The 20,367-nt window shown below is 42.4% G+C and overlaps 1 protein-coding gene across 2 annotated transcripts in view; it reads left to right on the top strand.

Annotated features, from left to right (window-relative positions):
• Positions 1-20,367, top strand: part of LOC139391240 (alpha-1,3-mannosyl-glycoprotein 4-beta-N-acetylglucosaminyltransferase B) — a 217,741-nt gene that overhangs the window by 120,348 nt on the left and 77,026 nt on the right. For both annotated transcript variants that reach the window (XM_071138886.1, XM_071138887.1), the window contains 3 exons: positions 615-748; positions 10,577-10,623; positions 13,116-13,229. In XM_071138886.1, coding sequence (XP_070994987.1) covers positions 615-748; positions 10,577-10,623; positions 13,116-13,229 — 295 coding nt within the window. The remainder of the gene's footprint in view (positions 1-614; positions 749-10,576; positions 10,624-13,115; positions 13,230-20,367) is intronic.

The raw sequence follows: 20,367 nt of genomic DNA, 5'->3' as shown, positions 1-20,367 counted from the left end.
GAATTCTCACTAGAAAACCGCTCCGGCACCCTCTCCTCCAGCGGCATTGTTTTGGGTCGGGAGGTGCAGTCAAATGATTCGCTTTGGGAAAGTCGTGTTCCTGGCCGCAGTGCTGGTTGTGCTGGTGAGTTGACGTCTCTATGATATCCAATAGTTCTTCCCGGCAATATGTAATAAGACTTAAGGTTTTCTGGGCTAACAATGTAAGAAATAATACATAAAAAAAAAAAATGCTGCACAGTTTCCTAAGGACTAGAAGCAAAGCTGCCATCTCTATCAGCACCATCTTGCAGTTAGGTTATAGTTAGGTTATTGACAATACACCCAATATATGTTTTATCAACATTTCAACAACATTCCCAGCTAATGAGAAAACAGACATGGTATTTAATTTAAGAGAATGAACAAGATTTAGCAAGGCAACCTTGGGGCTAATTTGAATGCACGCCAATGGCTGAATTTGATGGATTTTTCTCATCCGTACCCACGTGACCGCAGTGAAATGTCACTCCGTAATAAGTTCTATTGACTGGCTCATTCCACACAATCTATCATGTCCTTGGTTCTTTCTCTCCCTGTACTGACTGTGATTGGTCTGTGTGTGTCCCCGTCAGTGTCGATCGTGATGGGCGTGCCCAGTGTAAAGAGGGAGGTCCACTCCTACCTGACGGACACCCTCAGTTCTCTGATGACAGAGCTCAGTGCCGCAGAGAAGGAGGACTGCGTCATTGTGGTATTCATCGCTGAGGTGAGATACTATAGAATGAGAGTGTGTGTGTGTGTGTGTGTGTGTGTGTGTGTGTGTGTGTGTGTGTGTGTGTGTGTGTGTGTGTGTGTGTGTGTGTGTGTGTGTGTGTGTGTGTGTGTGTGTGTGTGTGTGTGTGTGTGTGTGTGTGTGTGTGTGTGTGTGTGTGTGTGTGTGTGTGTGTGTGTGTGTGGTGTGTGTCCCGACCTTCTGTGGTCATGGCTTTTGAAGTGAGTCCGTGAACTCTTTATGTGTGTGTGTATGGGTCTGCTTGCGTGCTTGTGAGTGTATATGTACTGTGTCTATAAAAGGTCAGTGATCTGAAGAGCTAATGAGTGATGCTACCCCAGGCTACTGCCACTAGCACACACATCCCCTACTGCTCCGCTAATAGCCTAGACACTATCCATCACTAACTTGTCTGACCCATATTAACTCCCTAAGGTCGATCTCCGCACCCCCACTGAAATCTAATAAGCATGACAAAAACATCCCCATAAAAATCTGTCAGTTTAAGCTAGACGTGTTTCTTTGCATTGGATACATCTCAATCCACGGCATCCGCATATGTAACATTTCCGCATCTGCGGTGAAAGGTGAGAGCTAGAGCGCTTTTTGTCAGACCATGAGACATTCTGAAAATCGGTCTTCTCGCAAAATCATCTGTAGTGTCCGAATGGTTTGGCCTATTATGACCCCTCTATGGAAAGATGAGAATCTCCGTTTTGCTCTGCTACCCCCCACAAGCATCTTGGGACTTGTCTAAAGTCGATACAACTTCTGTCTGTAGAGTCCAAGCAGTTTGCGCTACACACTATGACCTTTCTGTGTAAAGGTGTAATAGGACTCCCACAGGCCTCAAAACACTCATCTGAAGGTCCCCCGGTACCAGTTGAAACAATTTATTGAAGTACTGTATCGAATAAAATAAAATGTTATTTGTCAACAGGTGTAGATAGACCTTACCGTGAAATTCTTTACAGCCTTATTTAACAAGCCCTTTAACCAGCAATGCAGTTTTAAGAAAATAGAGTAAATAATGAGGCTATATACAGGGGGGTACCGGTGCGGGGGTAATTTGATAATTTTCCCACCTCATGATGCCATCTATTTTGTGAAGTGCACCAGTCCCTCCTGCAGCAAAGCACCCCCAGAACATGATGCTGCCACCCCCGTGCTTGACGGTTTGGAAGGTGTTCTTCAGCTTGCAAGCATCCCCCTTTTCTCCTCCAAACATAACGATGGTCATTATGGCCAAACATTTCTATTTTTGTTTCATCAGACCAGAGGACATTTCTCCAAAAATTGAGATTTTTGTCCCCATGTACAGTTGCAAACCGTAGTCAAGCTTTTTTATGCCGGTTTTGGCTTCTTCTACGGTGGATATAGATACTTTTGTACCTGCTATCTACAGCATCTTCACAAGGTCCTTTGCTGTTGTTCTGGGATTGATTTGCACTTTTTGCACCAAAGTACATTTATCTCTAGGAGACCGTATGCGTCTCCTTCCTGAGCGGTATGACAGCTGCATGGTCCCATTGTGTTTATACTTGCGTACTATTGTTTGTATAGATGAACGTGGCACGTTAAGGCACTTGGGAATTGCTCCCAAGAATGAACCAGACTTGTGGAGGTCTACAATTTTTGGGGGCTGATATCTTTTGATTTTCCCAAGCAAAGATGCACTGAGTTTGAAGGTAGGCCTTGAAATACATCCACAGGTACATTTCCAATGGACTCAAATGATGTCAATTAGCCTATCAGAAGCTTCTAAAGCCATGACATATTCTTCTGGAATTTTCCAAGCTGTTTAAAGGCACAGTCAACTTAGTGTATGTAAACTTCTGACCCACTGGAATTGTGATACAGTGAATTATAAGTGAAATAATCTGTCTGTAAATAATTGTTTGAAAAATTGTGTCATGCACAAAGTAGATGTCTTAAATGACTTGACAAAACTATAGTTTGTTAACAAGAAATTTGTGTAGTGGTTGAAAAACGAGTTTTAATAACTCCAACCTAAGTGTATGTAAACTTCCGACTTCAACTGTATGTACACTACTGTTCAAAGTTTGGGGTGACTTATAAATGTCCTTATTTTTGAAAGAAAAGCAAATTTTCTGTCCGTTGAAATAACATCAAATTGATCAGAAATACAGTGCAGACATTGTTAATGTTGTACATGACTATTGTTGCAGGAAATGGAATATCTACATAGGCGTACAGAGGCCCATTAATGGAATATCTACATAGGTGTACAGAGGCCCATTAATGGAATATCTACATAGGTGTACAGAGGCCCATTATCAGCAACCATCACTCCTGTGTTCCAATGGCACGTCGTTAGCTAATCCAAGTTTATCATTTTAAAAGGCTTATTGATCATTAGAAAACGCTTTTGCAATTATGTTAGCAGAGCTGAAACCTGTTGTGCTTGATTTAAAGAAGCAATAAAACTGTCCTTCTTCAGACTAGCTTAGTATCTGGACCGTCTGCATTTGTGGGTTCGATTACAGGCTCAAAAAAGCCTGAATCAAAGACTTTCTTCTGAAACTCGTCAGTCTATTCTTGTTCCGTGAAATGGAGGCTCTATTCCATGCAAGAAATTGACAATGATGGCTTCAGAAGAAAGTTATTTGTTTCTGGACATTTTGAGCCTGTACCCACGAATGCTGATGCTCCAGATACTCAACTAGTTTAAGAAGTCCAGTTTTATTGCTTTTTATTGATATTCCATTAAAAAAACAATCTGCTGTTTCAGCAGTTTCCAGCTGCAATAGTTATACTGTAAAAATATTTTTTCTAAGTACTTTTTTCTACATTGTATAATAATAGTGAAGACAAGATATATATATATTTTATATTTGAGATTCCTCAAAGTATCCACCCTTTGCCTTAATGACAGTTTTGCACTCTTGGCATTATCTCAACCAGCTTCACCTGGAATGCTTTTCCAGCAGTCATGAAGGAGTTCCCACATATGCTGAAGACTTGTTGGCTGCTTTTCCCTCACTCTTCGGTCCAACTTATCCCAAACCATCTCAATTGGGTTGAGGTCGGGTGATAGTGGAGGCCAGGTCATCTGATGCAGCACTCCGTCACTCTCCTTCTTGGTCAAATAGCCCTTACACAGCCTGGAGGTGTGTTGGGTCATTGTCCTGTTGGAAAACAAATGATAGTCCCACTAAGCGCAAACCAGATGCGTTGGTGTATCGCTGCGGAATGCTGTGGTAGCCATGCTGGTTAAGTGTGCCTTGAATTCAAAATAAATCACAGACAGTATCACCAGCAAAGCACCCCCACACATTCACACCTCCTCCATGCTTCATTGTGGGAACTACACATGCAGAGATCATCAGTTCACCTGCTCTGCATCTCACAAAGACCCGGCAGTTGGAACCAAAAATAATTTGGACTCATCAGCCAAAGGACAGATTTCCACCGCTCTAATGTCCATTGCTCGTGTTTCTTGGCCCAAGCAAGTCACTTCTTCTTGGTGTCCTTTAGTCATGGTTTCTTTGTAGCAATTCGTTCATGAAGGCCTGATTCACACAGTCTCCTCTGAACAGTTGATGTTGAAATGTGTCTGTTACTTGAACTCTGTGAAGCATTTATTTGGGCTGCAATCTCTGAAGCTGTTAACTCTAATGAACTTATCCTCTGCAGCAGAAGTAACTCTGAGTCTTTCTTTTCTGTGGTGGTCCTCATGAGAGCCAGTTTCATCATAGCGCTTGGTGGTTTTTGTGGACTGTAATTTCTCTTTGCTTATTTGAGCTGTTCTTGCCATAATATGGACTTGGTCTTTTTCCAAATAGGGCTTTCTTCTGCATACCACCCGTATTTTGTCACAAGACAACTGATTGTCTCAAACGCATTAAGAATGAACGATATTCCACAAAGTAACTTTTAACATGGCACACTTTGTTAATTGAAATGCATTCCAGGTGACTACCTCATGAAGCTGGTTTATGGAATTCCAAGAGTGTGCAAATCTGTCAAGGCAAATAATCTCAAATATATTTTGACTTCTTTAACACTTTTTTGTTACCTCATGCTTCCATGTGTGTTATTTCATAGTTTTGATGTCATCACTTTTATTCTACAATGTAGAAAATAGTAAAAATAAAGAAAAACCCTTGAACGAGTAGGTGTGTCCAAACTTTTGACTGGTACTATATACAGTGCATTCGGAAAGTATTCAGACCCTACACCTTTATTCTAAAATTGATTCAATTGTTTTTCCCCCTCATCAATCTACACACAATACCCCATAATGACAAAGAAAAAGACAAAGAAATGTTCACATTTACATAAGTATTCAGACCCTTTACTCAGCACTTTGTTGAAGCACCTTTGGCTGCGTTACAGCTTTGTGGCTTCTTGGGTATGACGCTACAAGCTTGGCACACCTGTATTTGGGGAGTTTCTCCCAGTCTAATATGCAGATCCTCTCAGGTTGAATGTGGAACGTCGCTGCGCAGCTATTTTCAGTTCTCTCCAGAGATGTTCGATCAGGTTCAAGTCCGGGCTCTGGCCTGGCCACTCAAGGTCATTCAGAGACTTGTTCCGAAGCCACTCCGGTGTAGTCTTGGCTGTGTGCTTAAGGTCGTTGTCCTGTTGGAAGGTGAACCTTCACCCCAGTCTAATGTCCAGAGTGCTCTGGAGCAGGTTTTAATCAAGGATCTCTCTGTACTTTGCTCTGTTCATCTTTGCCTCAATCCTGACTAGTCTCCCAGTCCCTGCCGCTGAAAACATCCCAACAGCATGATGCTGCCACCACCATGCTTCACCGTAGGGTTGGTGCCAGGTTTCCTCCAGACATGACCCATGGCAATCAGTCCAAAGAGTTCAATATTGTTTTCATCACACCAGAGAATCTTGTTTCTCATGGTCTGATAGTCCTTTAGGTGCCCTTTGGCAAACCCTAAGCGGGCTTTCATGTGCTTTAACTAAGGAGTGGTTTCCGTCTGGCCACTCTCCCATAAAGGCCTGATTGGTGTAGTGCTGCTGAGATTGTTGTCCTTCTGGAAGAGTCTTGCATCTCCACAGAGGAACTATAGAGCTCTGTCAGAGTGACCATCGGTAGGCCGTTACCCTTCCAGAAGGACAACTATCTCTGCAGCACTCCACCAATCAGGTCTTTATGGTAGAGTGCCCAGACGGGGCTCCCGAGTGGCACAGCGGTCTAAGGCACTGCATCTCAGTGCTAGAGGAGTCATTACAGACCCTGGTTCGATTCCAGGCTGTATCACAACCGTCCGTGATTGGGAGTTCCAATAGGGCGGCGCACAACTGGCCCAGCATTGTCCAGGTTTGGCCGGGGTTGGCTGTGATTGGAAATAAGAATATGTTCTTAACTGACTTGCATAGTTACATAAAGGTTAAATTAAATGTTTTGTATAACATTTTAAAAATCAGGTTCTTGATCAAGGTCCTTCTCCCCGGATTGCTCAGTTTGGCCTGGCGGGCCAGCTCTAGGACGAGTCATGGTGGTACCAAACTTCTTCCATTTAAGAATGATGGAGAGGACACTGTGTTCTTGGGGACCTTCAATGCTGCAGAAACGTTTTAGTACCCTTGACACAATCCTGTCTCGGAGCTATACGGACAATTCCTTGGACCTCATGGCTTGATTTTTGCTCTGACATGCCCTGTCAACTGTGAGACCTTATCTAGACAGGTGTGCCTTTCCAAGTCATTTCCAATAAAAAATGTTACCACAGGTGGACTCCGGGGCGGCAGGGTAGCCTAGTGGTTAGAGCGTTGGACTAGTCACCGGAAGGTTACAAGTTCAAACTCCCGAGCTGACAAGGTACAAATCTGTCATTCTGCCCTTGAACAGGCAGTTAACCCACTGTAGGCTGTCATTGAAAATAATAATTAGTTCTTAACTGACTTGCCTAGTTAAATAAAGGTGTAAAAAAAAAAGTTATAGTGTGTCAAGGATGATCAATGGAAACAGGTGAGCTCAATTTTGAGGGTCTGAAGGTATTTGTTTTTATATTTATTACATTTGTAAAAGAAAATCTAAACCTGATTTCACTTTATTGTGTGTAGATTTTTTAAATATTCCGTTTTAGAATAAGGCTGTAATGTTAAAAAAAGAATGGGGAAAAAGGGTTGGGTTTGGAATAATTTGTGAATGCACTATATATATATATATATATATATGTATGTGTATATGCTGTATATATTGATTACAGGCGCATGGACCAACAGAGCTTGTGGGCCCCACCACCTTATTTGGGTTGTGTGGGGTGTCCAGGATACCAGTGGGGGGCGGTAGGTAAGCCTAGTGATTAGAGCGTTGGGCCAGTAACCGAAAGGTTGCTGGATCCAATCCCTGAGCTGACAAGGTAAAAATCTGTAATTCTGCCCCTGAGCAAGGCAGTTAACCCACTGTTCCTCGGGCGCTGATGTTGATTAAGGACATCCCCCCCGCACCTCTCTGATTCAGAGGGGTTGGGTTAAATGCGGAAGACACATTTCAGTTGAACGCATTCAGTTGTACAACTGACGAGGTATCCCCCTTTCCCCTCTCCCCTGCTTAGTGTTGCAATGGCGAACAGGCTAGCTGCGCAGGTAGGCCTGTGTTTGTTCACTGGAATCGATTGTGAAGAAACCCTAATCATGTAAAAGGGTTGTTTAAGTCCAAAGGACCCTGTGGTGATGAATGATTATGTGTGTGTGCGTGCATGTGAATGTAAGGCGTGCAACAGCATGAATAGTACATGTATATCCGAAATGTGTTTATTTCTGTGTGTGTGTGCGCCTGTGCCCCTCCCAGTGTATTGCTTTCCCCTGCTGTAATAGCATCATGTAAGAGCAGACTGACTAATGGTGTAGCTGACTGGCCAGCCGGAAAGGTCACGAGGAAGCGAGATACATATAGAACTGTGTGATTAAGCCATGCACCATGCGTCAAGTTATTATCACCAGCATTAGTCAATCACACACACAGACGCACACCCACCACACACGGATTTTGCGTGGGTGTGTGTTAGTGCGTGCCTGTCCGTTCCTGTGTGTACACGTGTGTGTGTGTCTCGTAGCGTCTTGTGGTGTGTGTGTGTGTGCGTCCATGTGCGTCTCTGCATGTGTGTCTGTGTGTGTCTTGCAGTGTGTGTCAGTGTGTGTGTGTGGTGTTGAGTCCCAGTCTGTCTGTGTTACAGTCCCCAGAGTGGCTATAGTTAAAAGGCAGTGAATGACATCTGCATTAGTTAACACTTTCCGATGGCTGGCAGGCCTCTCTCTCGCCCTTTCTCTCTTTTTCCCTTTCTCACTCACTATCTTCCCCTCTCTTTCTCCACCTTGTTTCTCTTTGTGTAGTTCTCTTTTCTTTTTTCTTTATTTCTCTCTCTCTCTCGCTCCCCCCCCCCCCCTCTCTTGTGTTTCCATCCCTCTCCTTCTCCTGAATGTCTCTTAGGTTATGCCATCTCTCATTTTTATTACCCACGCCTCTATAGGGGCATCTGAAGAGCACGGAAGTAGCAGCTCTCTCTCTCCGAGTCTCTCTTTCCATCCCTCTCTCTTTCCCTCCCAAACATGTCACACCCTTTCTCTCTTCAACTATCCATATGTCTGTCCCTCTGTCTCTCCCTCCCTCTCTTTCCCTCGCGTCTCCATCTGTCAGTGTGTGACCATAAGCAAATAAAACACAGAACTAAACAAATACGATGCAAACTATTTGGTTCCGTTGTCTAGGTAACGACACATGTTGGAACAGGACTAGAACAGTAGGTTAAGGGATTAGTTGGGATAGTATTGTCGATGACCTTGGTCCCCTGGTTAGGTAGTAGTAACCTCGCTGTACTGCATCGAATTTTACATGACTGTTGCAAATTGATTGGCTACAGTTTAGGGCTGTGTATGACATATGAAACAATGGTTCTATGAAACTCATACACTAAAACCCACGTGACGCGTTGGCTGAACACATGAACAAGTCATGATACACACATGTTCCTCAATAGCATTCCATGTCCAGGACCAAGGGTGCCAGGTTGTCGAGCAAGGCTTTGAAGTACTAGACCACCAACGCAATGTGGAGAGATCGTTTTCTGACTGTCATTCTTTTTAAGCTTGTTCCTTGACAGTCCTGTCAATTGAAGTCGCAAGCCTCTTAACGGACTCTGCAGCAGACATTGTCACCTCTGAGGTCCTGTTTCTCACCTCTGGGGTCATGGTACATTCCACCAGTGGAGTGGCTCAGAGCTGAGGAGGGCGACACTCCACTAGCTCATCAGCTGTGGGGGGGTCTGGTGTTGAAGGGGGCCTAATATAGCACACACCAACCCCTTGGAGAGATGAAAACAGCCTGGTGTTATTTCTGTTTTTCCAATTTCTCTCTCTCAATCTCTTCTCTCTCACTTCTATCTCTTTCCCTAGTCCTTTTAAGCTTCCTGCCTTAGGAAACCATGTTTTGGGCTAAATTGTGCTGGTACTGGGTGAAGTTCACGATTCTGTTGACCTTAACAAGGGTCGAGGACCATTGGAAGTAAAATAGCCCCATAATATCAATGATTCACCACCATATTTCACAGTCGGTATGGGGTTCTTTTCTGCTTATGCATTCTCATTTCGACGCCGAACCCACCCCTGGTGTTCATGGCCAAAGAGTTCTATTTTCATGGAGGAATGGTCTAGGATCCTTCCCAATGTGTTCCAACTCATATAAACATTTTTAGGAAAAGGCTTGTTGCCGTTATTTTTGCAAGGTGAGGTATTGAAAGGTATTGAAAACAGAAGTGTCAATAATTGGGACCCCTATCTTTTTGCGAAAAAATAAATAAATAATACTTGTTAAGTGAAATCTCTTTCTCTGAGCAATTGTATTAGTATAAAATAATATAATTTCCCAATTATTTCAGCATACAATTTATCTCAGTATTTGAATGATATATTTTTTATACAGTCATTTTTGCTCATCTTTATTAAGGGTGTCAATAATTACTGGTTTCTCCTGTTTACAAGAGAATGTTTTTCATAGCTGTCCTGGCACCGAGGGTGGAAATTTGACAGGCTATTTTGTATTTCCCTTGTGATAGTCCCCATCCCCTCCCTCCCTCTATTGCTCTCTCGTCCGGTTAATTTGAGGAGCGAAGGATGTGGTCCGTGATCCCAGGTGTTTCCTGTTAGACGTCTGATCCCTTGCTTCTCTCTCTCCACCTACAATGCTCCCCCATCCTTCTCTCCATCTGTCATCCTTTCGGGATGGAGAGACATAGTCAGGGAATTTGGAATAATTTGTTGTTTAATGGCCAAGACATTTCTGAGGACTGTTTTGGAGTTAGCCCTCCAGAAGGGCATGGCTAGTCTGAGCAACAAGCAAAGAAAGATGGCGTCAGCTGTTAAGTTATACAATTCATCATTAGTATTGCATAATGTTACTGTGCATTACTTTTTTGAGGCAAACCCTCTTGAACAAGCATGATTTTTGTTTTTCCTGTGGGTTTATATGGAAGTCGTGAAGCAAACATGGTGGTGCTTCCACTTGGGACGAAACTGGAACAGCCCGCAATCTCCACTGTGGCTTTCTTGGAACACTATTTATGCATTGCACAATTACTGTGACGTTGTTGTTGTTGTGATAGAAAAGCAATTTATTTGTGCTTTTTATTTGATTTTGTATCCAGGGCAGATTGTAAATGACAAAGGCAAAAGTCTTGTAGGCAAATCGTTCTTTGTGTACAGTAGTACACATGGGAACAGTGTGTATATTATGTACAGGCTTTCTTTCTGCAGCCATATCATCTCTTAATGGAACAGAAAACTGCATTGACATTGGTTTTTATTTGTCTTTTTTTTATTAATAAGTTTCTCGTTTTGCAGACGGACCAACAGTATGCCAACAGCGTGGCTGACAACCTCAAGCGCCTGTAAGTACCGCGGGATGCTGTTTCCATGGAGACCTGCCTCTCCATGGAGAGGACTGTTGTCACTTTCAATTCGGGCTCAGTGTGTGTTGGGTGGACCTGTGGAATAAAGTGTTTTTGTGTGTGGTATTTTTAAATGATTTTGTTATTGTGTGTGTTTGCTACCTGCGTTTGATGTTTGCATGTTCATGTGCTTTGTGTGCGCGTGTGAGATGTGAGATGTGCCTATATGTCACGTTTGGTCTCTGCTTGTCTGTTTAAGTCTTGGATCTATTCCACACGTGCACATCTGTCTTCTTTGACGTGTGTGCATAGTGTATTTCTATTTGAATAGATGTTTGTTTATTTGTGGTGTGTGCATTTCACTGTATCCTGTTTACCTTCCATCATGCGCTCACATACACACACACATACACAAAGTCTTGTATAAGTAACCTTGTGGGGACACACAATTCAGTGCCATTCAAAATCCTATATTCCCTAACCTTAACCCCAAACCCAAACCTATCCTCCTAGCCACTTCCCTAGACCGACAGTATCCCCCCTCACAAAGTGCCCACTGTGCAGGTTTAAGAACCTGCTGTTTTAGACAGTCATGTTTGTCAGTGGGAGATTGAGCCAGAGCTCTTTCCTGCCGAGGTGGCCATTTTGACCCAAGATGATACCAGTGGTCACTCCATCACTGTCACTCTCCTAAGTCCCCTAGCAGTGTCACCTCAGGGGAAATGGGCTGCGTCTCAAATGGCACCATATTCCCTAAAGTACACTGCTTTTGACCAGAGCCTGATGGGCCCTGGGGAAAAGTATTGTACTACATAAGGAATAGGGTGTCATTTGGGACACGGACATGGTTGGCGATGGCTATGGGGGTTGACGGAAGGAAGGGGGAGGGGAGGAGGGAGGTTGAATGTGCCCCCTGTCACCTTGTCGTCTCTCAGTGAGATTGGAAACACAGGAGAGAGAGAGAGAGAGCGTGTGTGTGGGGGGGGGGGGGGGGGTGAGTGTGTGTGGTATGAACTATTGTGAGTTAGTGTGTGTGCATGTGAGTTCCTAAGGGGCAGCTTTTCCTGTCCTGGGTGATTGGCAGGGTTAGTGATGCACACTTGACCCCTGTCTCTCTCATGATTGGATCCTCTCTCTCTTTGTACGTCCTTATCTGAATTTAATTCAATTCAAACATTGAATTTGAATTGGCCACACCCCACATGAAGCAGAATTGGAAGGAAGTAAAATGTCATTCAAACCAATTCAACTGAGATGTGAAACATTAAATTCTAATTAGTTTGTCAAATCTTTTATCAAAATAATTGTGCCACTTATTGATGCAAGTATTACACATACCATTTCATTAGTTTGATTATAACTCAAAGATCATTTTGTATTTTTCCTTGTCATGAGATGTTACATTGTTCGCTTCCATACTGCAGTGTTTTCTAATATTTAAAACATGAAGGGAATTATTAAATTTACAACCCACAACATGATCTTAAAATATTTCTAGTCCAATATAATTATAAAAAATTGTTATAGGAAAACGAGTTTTAAAAATAAATATTTCAAGCTTATGCTACATGGTTTTGGTAACCATACATTGTCAAAATAAACATTACTATGGTGTTAAATAAGCCATTTGAATTGTATTGAATTCAATTCTACTTCCTTTAATTAAAATTCTGCTTCCTGTTGGGTGTGACCAATTCAAGCATTCGCTAATCAAGCAATTCACAACTATAGGCTACACTGAGGTTTTTCTTTCATTCTTTTTATCTGGCTTTAGTTCGTAAGTCTGCTCAACGTGTGTTTTATTGTTTGACTTTTTTTCACAAAAGCATGCACAATGTGTCAATTTAGGCTGTTTGAAATGTTCTGTTTAAGCAAAGTAGGCCTAAATATTCAATAAGTACATGAAGAAACGTTGAAGAAAAACTGAATTGTTAAGTAAATGTTCAAGAGAAAAAAAGGAACTGTTATGCCTACAGCGCATTTTCTATATCATTTCTATATATTATCATATATAGTCAGGCGGTTGTGCATGGGTTATTAGCAATTGCGGGTGAAGAAACAGCTGACTAATTAAAATGCATTTCGGTGTATCTTTTTCTATATATTATCATATGTTGTCAGGCGGTTGTGAATGGGTTATTAGCATTTGCGGATCAAGAAACAGCTGACTAATACAAATGCATTTCAGTGTATTTTTTGCTGTGTGTTTGTGTGTGTGTGTGTGTGTGTGTGTGTGTGTGTGTGTGTGTGCGATCCTGTCAGGCATTTGAATAACCTGACAAGAGAGGAAGTGATTATGCACAGGGTGGGAGGGACCAACATGCTGTCGCGTCTGTCAGTCCGTCCGTCTGTCTGTCTCTTTGTCTATCCCAACAGGGCTGTGTCTGTATGATAGTTGTAGAAAATAAAATGTATAGTTGATACCTCTCTCCACTCTCTCTATTTACCCTCCGCCTTCTCTCTCTTTCCCCTGCCCTTTCTCTCTCTTTCAGATTTCCAGTTGAGATCCAGTCAGGTCTTCTAGAGATCATCTCTCCATCAGTCCACTTCTACCCCGATTTCTCCCGTCTCAAAGAGTCTTTCGGAGACCCCAAGGAGAGGGTCAGGTAATACGGCAGCCTTCCCAGCAGATTGCTGCAGCTTTCACAACTGTCTGAGCAACCCATTGCAGTTCAGTACGGGAGACTAGTTTATATTCAAGTCTTGTCTTGAACCGTGGCCCGTTGTTTCATATGAGGATGCTGTGACGATTCGTTGTTGTGTGCGCTCGCGTGCGTGTGTGTGTGGAATACCGTCAGGTTGAGTCTGAGTTGAGGGACACTCTCCACTTCTCTGTTCTTGTGTGACTTGATGACATCACCTCAGTGTCGCCCCTTCTCTCGTCACTTATTGAGTACCCCGCTGGGTGTGAATGAATGAGCGTGTGTGACATTCCAACGTCGAGACTGATGTCTTCTTTTATTTAGCACTCTTCTGCATGTGTGAATATGTAATGGTCATGACTATGCGTGCATAAATGTGTGTATGAGAGAGTCTGTCGGTCTGTTGGTCTGTTTGATTAGCTATCTAGCTGTGTGTCTAACTCACTACTTGTCTACCTAAGTGCCTGTCTGTGTATGTGTTGGTGTGTGTGAGTATTTACTGTCAGGTCAAATTATTTTGGCACCCTTGATAAAGACGAGCAAAAAAAAAAAAGACTGTATAAAATAAGTAATACAAATACTGAGTTATATTTTATGCTCAATTTATTTATTTATTTTATACTAATACAATTTCTCAGAGAAAGAGATTTTGTTTAACAAGTTATATATATATATATATTATCTTAAAACCTCTTAGAGCTACCCCCCTACTTTGTGCAATTTCCGCCTGAAGACATACCCAAATCTAACAGCCTGTGGCTCAGGCACAGAACCAAGGATATGATAACTTCCAAAATGAGTGTGATACATGACATTTATCATGAAGTCACCCAGGTGTCCCACACAAGTAGCCCAAATGTACCCAAGTGGCCAAATTGGTGAAGGTATACATTTTGAAACAAATAACTATATACAAAATACCAAAATGGTATTCTAACACACCCCCCCCAAAAAAAATATATGAAAATATATATATATATATACATTTACAAAATAACATGGGTAACTATTTACACACTTTCAATATTTGGAAGACCCTCAGTCCTCTATCAAATCAAATCAATTTAAATAGCCCCAGCCTAAAACCCCAAACAGCAAGCAATGTAGGTGTAGAAGCACGGTGGCAAGGAGTCATCATGGCAGGTAGTCCTGAAGCATGGTCCAAGGGCTCAGGTCCTCCGAGAGAAAGAACAGCATTTGCATGAGAGCAACTTACCATTCCAAAACGATGTCCTCTCCGTTCAAAAAATATGCCTCAGTTTCAGAATCAAAGCTATGAGAGCTAATGGAGTCTTCAAAAAGCAGATCTGTCTCACTTTCACGATCAATTTCCTCTAAAATTGTTTCTACATTCGTATATATCTAGTCTTAGAATTAGCTTTCCTTGACTTATTCGCCATGATGTTGGATAAATAAACAGCTGAAGATGCAAGTCACCGAAGTACTGCTGTGTGTATTAAGCTTCGCCCCTTCACGGTTGAATTGGCAACGGCGAAAGAACGGTCCTTACGCCAGCGTTCAATGGAAAGGTTTGTCTTACAACAAAGAACCATGGGATATTGCCGTTTACCTCTGCTCATTGGCTATCTACCCAGCTAGATTTCAAGACGATCAGTGGTCATTGGGTTAAAATACAGTCAATCAACGAGACAGTGGTCATATAATTGGTGCACAATGGGCTCGTCACTTGTTGTCTTCCAATCGGTTTTTCCGTGTCAATACGTCTCGCAAAATGACCCATCAAGTTTGGTTGTGTTACAAACAAACAGTTGATCGCAAGGAAACCAAACATGACTGGATAAAGTCAGGGAAAGTCTGTCTATTTACGTTGGATGTTACGTCGAAACATGAATGACACGAAATTCAACGAGATAAGCGTTCACAAAATGTTTCGTGTTAGTCTATAAAAAATTGATTTAACCGAACAAAAGACCTTGGGATTGCAACCAGAGCAAGATCTTCAAAGGTAAACTATTTATTTCAATGCAATCTGTGATTTTGTTACGCAAGTGCTGGCTGAATAAGTAGTTTGATATGGGGGTCTATGCTCAGATAATCGCAGCTTATTCTTTCGCCATAAATCACTTTTTAAATATGACAACGCAGTTGGATTAGCAAGATTCTAGGCTTTTGAAGCATGTGAGACACTTGTATTTTGAAGAATGTTTAATATGACTATTTGTTGCCGAACACCGTATGTTGTCGAATTCAAACCCGTATCCGGGATGGGTAGTTCAGAGAGGTTTTAAAACCCTTTCATGCGTGAGTTCCAAATATCTCTAACGTTTTTTTTTATGCACGTGAAGTTAGAATGTTCTTGCCGTTCCAGTTCGTGATTGTTACACAACAGTACATTTAATCCACGCTGCCCTCAAACCAAGCCACTTAGCCTGTTTTTATTTATAGGCTGTTTCAACTTCAATGTTAAATTAACAAGTTGTTACAGTTTGAATTCAGGTGTTTTCCGCATCCTCATTTATTCACATGAAAAAAAATGTCATTTTTGCTTTTGCGGACATTTTTGGGACATTTCTGACCGGGACAAAATTCCCCAAGCACTTCCCAATTGTTTTCATGCATTCCGATTCTTGCATATTTATTTTTTATTTCACCTTTATTTAACCAGGTAGGCTAGTTGAGAACAAGTTCTCATTTACAACTGCGACCTGGCCAAGATAAAGCAAAGCAGTGCGACACAAACAACAACACAGAGTTACACATGGAATAAACAAACATAGTCAATAATACAATAGAGAAAATGTATATATACAGTGTGTGCAAATGAGGTAAGGTTGTGGCATAGATTGTAATGGGCACATATTATGTGTGTAAAATACTTTTTTTTGGTTGTACTGATAATGATGAGATAAACTAATTCCAGCATGTAGCCATGATTGTTGACATACAATGGATTCTGGGTTTCACGTAATCTTCTGTTGGACCAAAGATGTTATAACAAAATGAGGTGGAGGAAAGGTTCACTCCTTTTTTGAGGACTTACGGAAATGAATGGTGGGATGTAAACGATGGTGGATGACACCCCCCTCTTGAACATGCATACTATAAACAGACCAAACTCATCTTGTCTCCTCTTATTATCTTTGGTTTCTGCGAGGATCAAAAAGCCTGGCAGCGCGCAGAAACTACCCATCGTCGATTACTTTCGATTTGGAGAGAGTGTTTTACTCAAATATTTCGATCAATGGTGAGCTCACCCGTGACTGATTAATTATAAATAGTAATTTCATATTGTAGTTTGTCAGCGAGAGTTATACAAATGTGACCGCTTGTGTTATGTCAATCTTTCCTCAGTTGGCGCTAGGACAAATGTAGCCAACATTTTTCCGGTTTGGATGATTGTGTAACGCTGTAGATACTTCTGTGAATGTCTGAACATTGCATCCAAAAATAAACTGCTCACATTCTGGACATAACCTTGTAAGGACTGTGTTTGTGCAAAATGTTTCCGAAAAAAAGTGTGGGCAGCTCAAATGCTGATTGTTGCGTCATTCGAAACTGGCAATTCTAAATCAGTGTTCTAATCACACCGGGACCACTGTAGAACGATCACACCCGTGTGTTGGTACTTGTGAAAAAGACAGCTGACCCTGAACCGTCCGAGACCCTCACAAACCTCTCCCGCCATTCCCAAACCTGAGGCCAGAAACCCGGCTACCTGAGGGCAATACCAGAACAAATGGTCTATTGATTATGCATCCTTACAACAAGATCTGCAGAGGTGGGATGATTGTATGCCCCAAATATTCAACATTTTGTTGGTGGCAAGAATTCAATACAATACGTTTAGCTGAAAAGCACTAAGTCTTGAATCAACCTATACACCCTGTGCCATGAAATCGGTGCATAAAAAAATATCTTCCCATCTATTTTGCAATCTGTATGGCACTGCTGTCAACATCCTGGTCCTCAAATAAAACTGGTATACTTTCTTATGCTATTTTTGTTCCTCCACCAGTTTTGATCCTTTCTATTGGGCAGACAGACCAGTTCCCTACCTCCTGCCACTGCCACCTGCCTGCTCCATTTTTGGGGTAATGCTGTAATCATTTGGTTGTAATATTGGATTGAGCAGACCTTCCCATACAATTCGGATAACTCCATGAAAGGCAACTCTACAATTCCAATCTACAATATAATTTAAAAACAAAATACCCCTTTCAAACATCTTTTCCATAAATGCAGGTCTTTTGAGGCATGGCAATCTGCACAAAGGCAAAAAAATACATTTTTAAACAACGAATGAGCTTATTTTAGTAATCTACTTGAGAAACATTTTGGGTTCAAGTAATACTTTTGTATGTGATGATTTTAGAGAGGCTTAGTGCTTTTATATTTAATCATCTCAGCCAACCCAGTTCATATTCGTTATACAGATAGGCACGTTTTATCTTGTCTGGTTTAGCATCCCAGATGAAGCCAAAAAAAATAAAAAATGTGCTCATATGATTTGAAAAACGAATCATCAGGAGTAGGCAGGGCCATAAGTAAATGACTAAACTGAAATATGACCTATGAATATGAGTTAATCAGTGTAATTGTTCCACAAATAGACACGTTTTTACCTCCTCATGGTTGCAGGATCTTGTCTATTTTGACTAGTTTTCTATGGAAATTCATTGTGGAAAGATCATTTATATAAACTGCTCAAAAAAATAAAGGGAACACTTAAACAACACAATGTAACTCCAAGTCAATCACACTTCTGTGAAATCAAACTGTCCACTTAGGAAGCAACACTGATTGACAATACATTTCACATGCTGTTGTGCAAGTGGAATAGACAACAGGTGGAAATTATAGGCAATTAGCAAGACACCCCCAATAAAGGAGAGGTTCTGCAGGTGGTGACCACAGACCACTTCTCAGTTCCTATGCTTCCTGGCTGATGTTTTGGTCATTTTTTTTATGCTGGCGGTGCTTTCACTCTAGTGGTAGCATGAGACGGAGTCTACAACCCACACAAGTGGCTCAGGTAGTGCAGCTCATCCAGGATGGAAAATCAATGCGGGCTGTGGCAAGAAGGTTTGCTGTGTCTGTCAGCGTAGTGTCCAGAGCATGGAGGCGCTACCAGGAGACAGGCCAGTACATCAGGAGATGTGGAGGAGGCCGTAGGAGGGCAACAACCCAGCAGCAGGACCGCTACCTCCGCCTTTGTGCAAGGAGGAACACTGCCAGAGCCCTGCAAAATGACCTCCAGCAGGCCACAAATGTGCATGTGTCTGTTTCTGACTGTTTGAGCAGACTCCATGAGGGTGGTATGAGGGCCCGATGTCCACAGGTGGGGGTTGTGCTTACAGCCCAACACCGTGCAGGACGTTTGGCATTTGCCAGAGAACACCAAGATTGGCAAATTCGCCACTGGCGCCCTGTGCTCTTCACAGATGAAAGCAGGTTCACACTGAGCACGTGACAGAGTCTGGAGACGCCGTGGAGAACGTTTGCCTGCAACATCCTCCAGCATGACCGGTTTGGCGGTGGGTCAGTCATGGTGTGGGGTGGCATTTCTTTGGGGGGGGGCACAGCCCCCCATGTGTTCGCCAGAGGTAGCCTGACTGCCATTAGGTAACGAGATGAGATCCTCAGACCCCTTGTGAAACCATATGCTGGTGCGGTTGGCCCTGGGTTCCTCCTAATGCAAGATAATGCTAGACCTCATGTGGCTGGAGTGTGTCAGCAGTTCCTGCAAGAGGAAGGCATTGATGCTATGGACTGGCCCGCCCGTTCCCCAGACCTGAATCCAATTGAGCACATCTGGGACATCATGTCTCGCTCCATCCACCAACGCCACGTTGCACCACAGACTGTCCAGGAGTTGGCAGATGCTTTAGTCCAGGTCTGGGAGGAGATCCCTCAGGAGACCATCCGCCACCTCATCAGGAGCATGCCCAGGCGTTGTAGGGAGGTCATACAGGCACGTGGAGGCCACACACACTACTGAGCCTCATTTTGACTTGTTTTAAGGACATTACATCAAAGTTGGATCAGCCTGTAGTGTGGTTTTCCACTTTCATTTTGAGTGTGACTCCAAATCCAGACCTCCATGGGTTGATAAATTTGATTTCCATTGATAATTTTTGTGTGATTTTGTTGTCAGCACATTCAACTATGTAAAGAAAAAAGTATTTAATAAGAATATTTCATTCATTCAGATCTAGGATGTGTTATTTTAGTGTTCCCTTTATTTTTTTGAGCAGTGTATTTTGTGATATGAATGCCAAGTATATCTACTTCACCGTCAGCCCGTACAGAATCTTTCCAGATTCTTGATATCCTTCATCTTTGCTTATGGACTGCCCTCTTTAATTCAAACTACAGGTTTTCAATGGTGTTCAAGTCCATAGACTGAATAATGTTGAATGTTAATTTTGATATGATTTAATCATTTGTGGATTTTTGTGTGTGGTTGGGGTTACTGTCTTGCGGGGAGATTCACTTCCGGCCAAGTTTCAGCCTCTTGGCAGAGGCAACCAGGTTTTGGGCTAAAACGTCCTGGTAATGGGCAATGTTCAAGATGCTGATGACTTTAACAAGGGTCCCAGGACCATTGGAAGCAACATAGCCACATAACATTAATGATCCAACACCACATTTTTTTTATTTTTATTTTTTTTTTACAAATGTAAGCCCCTGGGGTTTATTAAATGGCATTGGCACTTGGATTTCAACCGGTGCTATGGTCAGATTACATGAAAATATGGCTCTATGGCCACGCACAACATTGGTGGGTTTGGTGTCAAAATAAGGATACATAAGCAGAACATACCTGCTGTAAAAAATGGTGGCGGATCTTTGATGTTATGGAGCTGTTTTGCTTCCACTGGTCCTGGGGCCTTTGTTAAGGTCATCGGCATCATGAACTTTAGCCACTACGAGGGGATTTTCACTCAAGACCTGCTTGCCTCTTCCAGGAGCCTGAAACTTGGACCTGACTGGATGTGCCTAAGTATGTTTGCCTTTCTTTGTTTATTTGTGCGTTAGTCTGGCCGTACGTCTCTGAGGGTGGGGTTGTGCGTGGTGATCCTTTCTGCGTGCAGTCAGTCTGTTCTTTGTTTTATTTTGCACTTGGCTGAGCTGCATGTTT

Source organism: Oncorhynchus clarkii, chromosome 31, assembly GCF_045791955.1.
Source record: "Oncorhynchus clarkii lewisi isolate Uvic-CL-2024 chromosome 31, UVic_Ocla_1.0, whole genome shotgun sequence".
NCBI lineage: Eukaryota > Metazoa > Chordata > Actinopteri > Salmoniformes > Salmonidae > Oncorhynchus > Oncorhynchus clarkii.
This window is presented reverse-complemented; position numbering and strand designations above follow the sequence as displayed.